This window comes from Triticum aestivum, chromosome 3A, assembly GCF_018294505.1.
Source record: "Triticum aestivum cultivar Chinese Spring chromosome 3A, IWGSC CS RefSeq v2.1, whole genome shotgun sequence".
In the NCBI taxonomy this organism is placed as follows: Eukaryota; Viridiplantae; Streptophyta; class Magnoliopsida; order Poales; family Poaceae; genus Triticum; species Triticum aestivum.
In genome coordinates, this window is record NC_057800.1 from 103403411 (window position 1) to 103414183 (window position 10773).

A 10773-nucleotide genomic window follows, 5' to 3' on the forward strand; every position below is an offset into this window, starting at 1 on the left:
ATTATTGACTCTAGTGCAAGTGGGAGACTGAAGGAAATATGCCCTAGAGGCAATAATAAAGTTGTTATTTATATTTCCTTATATCATGATAAATGTTTATTATTCATGCTAGAATTGTATTAACCAGAAACTTATTACATGTGTGAATATATAGACAAACAGAGTGTCCCTAGTATGCCTCTACTTGACTAGCTTGTTAATCAAAGATGGTTAAGTTTCCTAGCCATAGACATGTGTTGTCATTTGATGAATGGGATCACATCATTAGAGAATGATGTGATGGACTAGACCCATCCGTTAGCTTAGCACTATGATCGTTTAGTTTATTGCTATTGCTTTCTTCACGACTTATACATGTTTCTATGACTATGAAATTATGCAACTCCCGAATACCGGAGGAACACTTAGTGTGCTATCAAACGTCACAACATAACTGGGTGATTATAAAGATGCTCTACAGGTGTCTCCGATAGTGTTTGTTGAGTTGGCATAGATCGAGATTAGGATTTGTCACTCCGATTGTCGGAGAGGTATCTCTGGGCCCTCTCGGTAATGCACATCACTATAAGCCTTGCAAGCAATGTGACTAATGAGTTAGTTGTGGGATGATGCATTACGGAACGAGTAAAGAGACTTGCCGGTGACGAGATTGAACTAGGTATGATGATACCGACGATCGAATCTCGGGCAAGTAACATACCGATGACAAAGGGAACAACATATGTTGTTATGCAGTTTTCCCGATAAAGATCTTCGTAGAATATGTGGGAACCAATATGAGCATCCAGGTTCCGCTATTGGTTATTGACCGGAGATGTGTCTCGGTCATGTCTACATAGTTCTCGAACCCGTAGGGTCCGCATGCTTAACGTTCGATGACGATTTGTATTATGAGTTATGTGATTTGATGTACCGAAGGTTGTTTGGAGTCCCGGATGAGATCACAGACATGACGAGGAGTCTCAAAATGGTCGAGATGTAAAGATCAATATATTAGAAGGCTATATTCGGACATAGGAAAGGTTCCGAGTGATTCGGGTATTTTTCGAAGTACCAGAGAGTTACGGGAATTCGCTGGGGGAAGTTGTGGGCCTTAATGGGCCATATGGAAAAGAAGAGAAGGGCCTAAAGGGGTGGCCGCGCGCCCCTCCATGGCAAGTCCGAATTGGACTAGGGAGGGGGCGGCGCCCCCTCTCTTTCCTTCTCCCTCTCCTACTCCTTCCCTCTCTCCCCTCTTTGAAAAGGAAGGGGACTCCAACTAGGATTGGGAATCCTAGTTGGACTCCCCTATAGGCGCGCCCCTCCTAGGCCGGCCTCCTCTTCCCCCTCCTTTATATACATGGGCAGGGGGGCACCCCAAAGGCACTCCAAGATTTGTCTTAGCCGTGTGCTGTGCCCCCCTCTATAGTTACACACCTCGGTCATATCATCATAGTGCTTAGGGGAAGCCCTGCGTCGGTAACTTCATCATCACCATTGCCACGTCGCGTGCTGACGGAACTCTCCTTCGGCCTCAACTAGATCAAGAGACCGAGGGACGTCATCGAGCTGAACGTGTGCTGAACGCGGAGGTGTCGTACGTCCGGTACTTGGATCGGTTGGATCCCGAAGACGTTCGACTACATCAACCGCATTACTCAACGCTTCCGCTTTCGGTCTACGAGGGTACGTAGACACACTCTCCCCTCTCGTTGCTATGCTTCTCCTAGATAGATCTTGTGTGATCGTAGGAAATATTTTGAAATAGTAGGTTCCCCAACACCCCCTACCCCCGCCTGAAAAACCGCCGATGGAAATGCGCAAAGCCCTTCACCAGATGCGCCGGGGGCCAAATTGCTGGAGATGCTCTTAGGCCTGGGCTTGGGTGCACTAGACGCGTGTGGCACTACCCGCAACAACTCCAGCCTTGAGCCAGCGACAAAGACGGTCTGGACGGTGGATCGCATCTCACCTTGTGGGGACCATGTCTCTCATGGAGCTTGAATTGAGGGGAACAACGACATGGAAGCAGCTCCCACAACTTATGCCCAGACTTAGGCGCATCGAATGCGGTGGTGGAACCTGCAACGACGAGCCTTGCTGTCGGCGACGGCGACAACCATGGACAGCGGACCGAATCTCACCTTGTGGGTCTATCTCGTGGAGCTCGGACAGAGTAAGCTCGAAGTGTCCGGGAGATAAGGTAAGGGAAAGGAAATACTAAGGGCCTATTTGGTTCCAAATAAGTCACCAACTTATAAGTCGAAAAGTGAAAACACTGACTTATTTTGCCAAACAGTCCCAACTTATAAGTCACCCCAACTTATAAGTCATAAGTTGCTCCACCCAACTTAAAACTTATAAGTCATCCCCTTTTGCGTGGGTTCCACCGCCTTTACATAAAAAACAAGGTGGGAAGGTGACAACCAAACAGACGTGACTTATAAGTCACCGGTTTTAAGTCACCTGACTTATAAGTCAGGTGACTTATTGGAACCAAACATGCCCTAAGTAAAAATGAAAGTAGTACTACTTTTTCTTGAGTCTATGAAAGTAGTACTACTATGTTTAAGAGTGGTGGGGCCTAGCGGGACAGGTGACCGAGTGAAAATCAAGACTAGCCCACCAAAATCAATGTCCTCAATTGATTCTCAGCTCTTTTACCCACAGGGAGCTTAGTGATATAATAGAGTAGAAGGGATGGACGCACTTTGTTGCGTCGTTGGTGTTGTTAACTTTCTTTAAAAAAACACGCACTCTGTTTTAGAATATAAGGTATATAATTTTTCAAAAATTCAAACTATTTGAGTTTGATAGAATTTGTAGAGAAATATATCAAAATTCATAATATTAAATTGGTATGATAGATTCATCACAAAATGAATTTATATACTTTTTTTAATATTGTGGATGTCCATATTTTTTGCTTTGAACTTGGTCAAAGTTAAAGAAATTTAATTTTCCAAAAATCTAATACCCTTTATATTTTGGAACTTATGGAATATTTAGTTTGGCGGGTGAGGGAGATGATGAAGTGTGTTTATTTTTATTTATAATGTGGTGATTTGATGGGACTTTCATAGTGTGGTATGTGTTATCCATTAACCAACGTATATTTATATGGGGATTTTTTTGCATCGATGGATGCATGTACTATATTGATGCTATAATATTGCATGGTTGCTTTCTTTTTTCTAGGTAGTGGAAGGGTGTGTAGGATTAATATGTTTTATAGGCTGATTGCTGCTGATTAATTTGAAAAATCATTGGCATGGTCAATAATCGTAAACAAAATGCAAAATTGAATATCTCAACTAAATGAAAGAGCTTCAAAATTAAAGAGCGCACATAATTAAAAGAATTGAATGGAAGAGCTCCTTAAGAAATTATTGACCCTGTCAAAATTGGATGACCCAATCCTAATTTAAAAATCTAATTAATTGTGAAACGTTAAAAATTAGGAAGCATAATGTATAGTATAAAAAATTGAATGAGAGAGCTTTGAGAAATTGTTGACCTGCTCAAAATTGGCTTACCCAATTCCTATTGGAGACCTTAACTGAATGTGGGCTTAATAAAACTAGGGGGCTTAGTGTCACAAAGATAGGAAGTCATTTTGTTGTACAATACTGATTCTTTTTGAGCATTTATTGTACAGTACTGATGGGAATAACTGGATTTTCTTTTGAGGGAAATGGGAATGACTGTTTTCTAGACAAGGGAATGACTGGATTTTGTTTTTTGAGCAACTAGGGAATGACTGGATTTTTTTGTGAACGTCTATAGTAAGCACGAGGCCCAGCTGCTTGGTGGAGAGAGTAGTAGGGTAGCATTGAGCCCAGCCCATCATGGTCCGACCCAACAACACCATAAGGTGAGACGACAAAGACCTAGGCTTGCCTCCCGTGGGAGCTCCTAACCGGCGCCTTCAGCGCCGGCTTCGCGGTCTGGCGCTCGAAGCGCACGTTACTGGGCCGGCCCAGGTGAGCTTCGACCGAAAACCACGTCACGAAAAAATGAACGTGAAAATACTACGGAAGCTGGGTTTCGAACCAAAGATCGCTCTTCTTTCTGTCTGACGCGAGAACTAGTAGACTAAACACGCTCTGTTGTTATGTAGCTAGGAAAAAGTGCTAGTTAACCTTTATTCAGTGAAAACATTAACGTAAAATCTGAAAAAATAGTTGAAAAGTTCTTTGATTTTGAAAAATAAGTTCATCGATTTTGAAAACAAGTTCACCATTTTCTTTAAAGGTTCACAGTTTTTTTAAATCGTCGATTATGAAAAAAAAATGATCATCGGTTTTGAAAAAAGTTCATCGATTTAGAAAAACGTTCATGGAATTTGGGAAAAAATGTTCATCGGATTTGAAAAAAGTTCATCGGAATTGGAAAAAGTTCATCAGATTTGGAAAAGGTTCACGGATTTGAAAAATGTTCATTGATTTCAAAATAAGTTCATTGATTTTGGAAAAAGTTCATCGAATTTCGGAAAAAATGTTCATCGATTTTGAAAAAAGTTCATCGATTTGGAAAAATATTCATGGAATTTGGGAAAAAATGTTCATCGGATTTGAAAAAAGTTCATCGGAATTGAAAAAATTTCATCAGATTTGGAAAAGGTTCACGGATTTGAAAAATGTTCATTGATTGCAAAAAAAGTTCATCGATTTTGGAAAAAGTTCATCGAATTTCGGAAAAAATGTTCATCGGATTTGAAAAAAGTTCATCGGAATTGGAAAAAGTTCATCAGATTTGGAAAAGGTTCACGGATTTGAAAAATGTTCATTGATTTCAAAAAAAGTTCATCAATTTTGATAAACGTTCATTGAATTCGAAAAAAGGTCATCGAAATTGAAAAAAGGTTCACGCATTTAAGGAAAGAAAAAAGAAAAGGAAATGAGAAAAGAAACATGAAAAAGGAACAAGAAAAAAAAACGCCCAGAAACTGACCAGCGAACGACCTAGGTAAAGATTAAAAACAAAAGAAAGAAAGTTGTAGGCATAGGCGCGTTGTTATCCTGGTGGTTAGCTCTCTCTACTTTCAACCTAGCGATCCAGTGTTCGATCCCTCGCTAGTGTTCAATAGGAAAAAAAATAAGAAACGGGCCGGCCCAGGGCGGCGCGGGGGGGTGTTCGCCCGTTTGCGCCGATACCTGTATCGGGCGCCGTTTAGGAAATGCCTGCCTCCCATCCCTATTCCGTCACTCCGCCGCCGTTCTGCTCCAGGTTCCGCCTCTAGATCTGTCCCAACTTGCTTCGATTTTGATCAAAAAACTTCCTTATTTCTTTTGAATCTACTACTTCTGATCCTCCCAGAGAGAAGCATCTTACTAACTAGATCGTCGGAGAGTCGAAGATGAGCGGCGGCATCCGGCGGTTCCTGAACCTAGGGGTGCATGACGGGCGCAACCGCGCGTATTCGTTGCGCCGCTTGGACCTCTCCAAGATAAACTCTTTTCACCGGACGGCAGATGAGGTGGCCGCGCAGGGCAAGGTGCTGCCAACACTGACCCCCGCCAAGGCCTCGGTGCCCAACAGGAAAAGGATCTGCAACACTAATCTAGCGGCGGCAGAGGCGGCGGCGCCCAAGATCAAAAAGGCGCCAGCAAGCGAGTTGGTCATGAGGCCACCGGAAGTCTCGTCCTGCCTGCCGGGCCGTCACTGCGTTCATTTCTTCCCCACCGCCTCGGAGAAAACATTCGTCTTGGGCGACCGCGCGAATCGCATGCTACGCTTCGACATGGGCGAGCACTGCCGCTCGATCGATACCATGCCAAGCCTCCACGAGCACAAGCACTCGCCGTTGTCAATCACCGTCCCTCCGTCGGACTCACACCTCGATGATGGAGAAGACTGCGGGGACCTCTACATCATCGATAGGATCCTCCATCCGGACAAGTCCGAGGTGAAGCCGCAGTTCGAGGCCCTGGTGTGGAGGGCAGAGCATCCACGCTCCTTTTCTAGCAGGTCCTGGCACTGTGACATCCTCCCGCTGCCACCGTGGATCATCCACCAGAAGCACGCCTACGTCTATGGCCACGCCCTCGTGGGCGACACCATCTGCTTCTCTATCGCCGGTGCCGAGGGCACTGGCACCTACTGCTTCTACATCAAGACTCGTGAGTGGAGCAAGGCTGGCGACTGGCTTATTCCGTTCCAGGGCAAGGCGGAATACGTCCCGGAGCTCGGGCTCTGGTTCGGTGAATCACAAGGCCTCCCCTGCGCTGCTGACATCTCTGGCGTCCTCAGAGGGGAGGAGCCGCTGCCGGAGAAGATGCGGATCTGGGCGAATGATGACCTGCCAGAGGAGTGGCAGCCGAGCGAATTGTGCAAGTCCAAGGTCATCAGCGTTGGCTCCGGCAGGTTCATTGTTGCTGACTTCTTGGATTCCATGATATTTGACAAGGACTGCAATGAGATGGTTACTGGCAAGCAATTTGCCCTCTTTACTGGTATGGAGGTAGTGTACGGCAATGGCAAGAATGGCAATGGCGCCAACAAAGACAATGACAACTACAATAGTGGCAACAATGGCATCTGCAAAGACAATGGAAACATTGGCAGCAAAGGCAAAGAGATGATGCGTGGCCTCCGTATGATTAAGCACAAATCCATTCGTTACATGTTTAACAAGCAACTGAGTATCGAGGCGGTGCTCTGAATGATTCAGTATGACATTTTGACTTGCTGAACTCTAGCTAGTGTTTGACTATATCTGTGCATGCATGCTGGGACTAAATGCGCTAAAGTGTACTCTTGCTGCTCCCTTTGTTTTTGCTCCGCTTTAGTAGTGTTAAGTCAACTTAATTAGTAGGTATGTCCTTTGCATAATCCATCTTGTGGTATGATGAAATGCACTGTAAATTGTACCTCCCTAGTTTTATTTCCGGAGCATTCCAGCTAGTGTTCAGATTTGATGGTGATCAAATAATTCTTTGATGGCAAGTTTGAACTGTTGTGATATCGGTAAGCTAGCTGAAGAATGCAGGTAGAAAGAAAAGGAGATCATATATAGTAATGCTGGTCTGATTTCCTGAGTTGAAAGCTGAAGCTGTATACGTATATTAGTTTGGATGCAGGACCAGCGTGATGTTTAACTTGGTTGGTTATTTGCGCATTAATAATGCCATTCATACTCGAGCAAAGAAAACAGTTAGGCTTTTATGTTTGGCGGATTGATTTTCATTCAATGCATGCACAGAACTGGAGGCGAAAGTTGAGCCCAAATGTTAAATTATTTCTGTCGCTTCTACTTCATCAGAAAAGGACTCGCTGCCAATTGTTCACCTTGAAAGTAATTTTGGCAAAAGAAAAGAAATTGGAACAAGGTAGGAGTAGCTGGACTAGAGTTGCTGGTCATTTGCTAATATGACTGATGGGATATTCAGGAATTTGATTGGATGTTAATTCCCCCCCTAGTCCTAGCCTAGCAAGCAACTGTGAGGATATCAGGAGTAGTATTTAAGTTCTAGCCTAGGAAGCAGCTGCTTGATAGTACGACGAGCACTGCTTCGCACACGACACTTCCCAGACGAAATACAGACGACATGTCATATCCTACCGTCCAAGGCCAAGGCTAAACAGCTCCAGCCGGTTCGATTGGGCATCGTTCCAGTATCGTTCACCAAAGCATCGTGTGCGAAGTTCATCCTCGACCGCCCTTGCTGATGGTTTCTTGGGCTAGGGAGTGCTTGCCGATACGTCCATTTCACATCATATTTTTGTATTGTTATTTATTATGTTTTTTGTCGATATTTTCCTTTATGATGCAATTCTAATGCCTTTTCTCTCTCATTATACAATATTTACATGAATAGGAAAATTGTCGGTAGCTGGAATTCTCGACCTGAAAAGAGGTACAACAGAGATAGCTATTCTCCGGAGCTCCAAATAACCTAAAAATTTGGGAGGTTTATTTTGAAATTAATAAAAAATACTGGAAGAAGAATTACCAGGAAGTGTTCCTCGAGTGAGCCACAAGCTCAGGTGGCGCGCCCCCGCCCCCAGGGTTGCGCCATGTGAGCTTGTGGGCCCATCAGCAGGCCTTTGTGGCCCTCCATCCCCTATATGAAACCATTTGCCCTAAAAACAGAAAAAGGCTTTCGGGACGAAGCGCTGCCGTCTTGAGGCGGAACCTAGGCATGAGCACTTTTGCTCTCCATGGGAGCGATTCTGCTGGGATACTTCCCACCAGGAGGGGGAAATTGAAATCATCGTCATCACCAGTGGTCCTCTCATCGTCGGAGGACTCATCTCCATCAACATCTTTACTAGTATCATCTCATCTCAAACCCTAATTCATCTCTTGTATCCAATCTTTGTCTCCAAACCTTAGATTGGTACATGTGGGTTGCTAGTAGTGTTGATTATATCTTGTAGTTGATGCTAGTTGGTGCAGATAATATGTTTAGATGCTTAATCTATATTGTACTCCTCTAATCTTGAACATATACATGATATGTGAGTAGTTTCGTTTGTTCTTGAGGACATGGGAGAAGTCTTGTTATAAGTAATCATGTGAAGTTGGTATTCGTTTAATATTTTGATGATATGTATGTTGTTCTTCCTCTAGTGGTCTCGTGTAAACATCGACTACATGACTTCACCATGTTTGGGCCTAGGGGAAGGCATTGGGGGGTAGTGACATAAGCTTAAACGCTAGTTTATGCATGTAAGTGCATCTAGTGTCGCCTTAGTGATTTTGGTGTATTGAAGACAAATGGTTTAAGGGAATAATGTGTTTATGAGTGTATACATGAGTTATAGTCCTTGAAAACTTGGTTTAACTGACGAAAGACGATGATACGTCTTCATCATATCTACTTTTCCAAACTCTTTTTGTAGTGATCCGACCTCAAACGATCAAATCTCTGTGTATAAGTGTCATCCCTGGATCGGTAATGCTGACACACACAATACTCGAGGATTTATAACAGAGTTCAATCACACACTTATTACATCGAATGTCTCAAAAGAGAGTACTTATTACAATAATATGGCTGAAGGCCATCTAATTAGGATAACAACGCAAGCTTCGAAGATACATGAGTCCATCAACTCCAACGACATAGCTGAGTGCGTGACAACGACCTAGCACACCTTATTCTTTGTCTGCAAACTCTGCAACATAATACGTTGCAACCTGTGTAGGTCAGCACATGAAATATGTTGGCAAAATAACACTATAGATCAATGAACATGCAACAACTATAACTATATGCAAATTTGGCTGGTGGATGCTCTATGGTTATTTTTGCAGAAAGCTAGTTTTTCCCTACAACAAAGGAATATATTTTATTTAACTACAAAGTTTGTTGAAAACATTGAGAAGGTTCCTCCAACTCAATACCAAATTAATAATCATCAACCCAACAAATTAATTAAATAGAGTGATGAGATCAAATCAATAATTCAAGTACCAAATACTCAAGATGTCCATAACCGGGGACACGACTAACCATGATTAGTTTATCACTCTGCAGAGGTTTGCACACTTTCCCCACAAGACTCGATCTCCCTCGTTAGATTTCTCGCACTACATGGTGTTTGAGAAACGGATGACCGAGACACAGTCTTTCAGAAGCATTATCTCTTTACTTTGGGTAGAGAGTACCACCTACATCCCCTACATCTGCTAGCCTACCACTGAAAGAGGTCACACAACATACTCAACTATGCAAGAGCCCATAATGGCTTGTGGCTGCACACGGAAGTTTCCAGCATGAATAATCTTATGATCCCTTTGAGCCTGGGTGGCAAACCGTAGGATGATCATAGGGCTACTCCGGGATATCCCAGGATAACACTGGATTGCTCCAGGTGCCCAAACAACCACTGGGTGCTCCAGGGTGCCTCAACCAATCCACCCAGATGTGTATTAAAGTAGCCACCTTAAGTTTAACCATTAATTAAAACTCTCACATCTGTCATGGATCACTCAAACCCAAACCACGTATACGAGCATATCATAGCAGTATAAGCATAACGTAGAAGTAACTCCTAGGGTTTGAAATAAGGACAATAGGTTCTACCTCATCAACTACTTCCCAATACCCACAAGTATTCAAGTCCTAACCATGCCGTGTTTTGAGGATTGAAACTAATGCATAAAACTAGGTAATAAAGAGTATGATCAAAGTGTTACTTGCCTCGCCGATGATCTGAAAACCCTAGTGACTCGTAGTAGCACGCTTCGCACTACAGAAACTCTATCGTGAACAAACAATAACATACATAAGCACTCAAGCATAAGATGCAAGGTAAAACTCAAATAAAAAGATCCAAACTGAAATTCAACTGAAGAGCTTCGATTTGCAAAAAGAATCAATCAAATCGGAGTAATGAAACTCAAACTACGACTAAAAGAAGTTCGAATTCAAATCAGCTTGAAACCAAATTTTAAATTGTCAAAACCATGTTCAAGTTGATTATCTAGAAAGAGGGGAACAAGACGAAGATTTTGGCATTGGTTTCACTGGATTTGGACAAGCGAGCAAAAAGTTGCGAGGGTTTAAAAATCAGGGACTAAGCTGTGAGAAAAGTATTCATGGATAGGTCCCTGGCCGAAAATAAAATAAAAAGAAAAACCTATCGAACGAAAGTTCGCTAATAGAAATAATCGAACAAACGTTGTTCGCTACTGCGGTTAACGGACAAACGTCCACAAATTAGACCCGAACGTAAAAACCGAGAAAAACCCTAACCCTATGAAGAACCGAAAAAACCCGAAAACGAACCAGCGAACCGGGACGGTTTTTATATCGGTTCACGGTGACGGCGGTCAACGGCGGC

General features: G+C 43.2%; 1 protein-coding gene across 1 annotated transcript; it reads left to right on the top strand.

The window, feature by feature from the left end:
• Positions 1–5038: 5038 nt before the first annotated feature.
• Positions 5039–6917, top strand: LOC123058056 (uncharacterized). Its single transcript, XM_044480886.1, has 2 exons — positions 5039–5208; positions 5299–6917. The coding sequence occupies exon 2, from the start codon at positions 5339–5341 to the stop codon at positions 6641–6643; it is 1305 nt and encodes a 434-aa protein (XP_044336821.1). The 5' UTR covers positions 5039–5208; positions 5299–5338; the 3' UTR covers positions 6644–6917.
• Positions 6918–10773: the final 3856 nt, after the last annotated feature.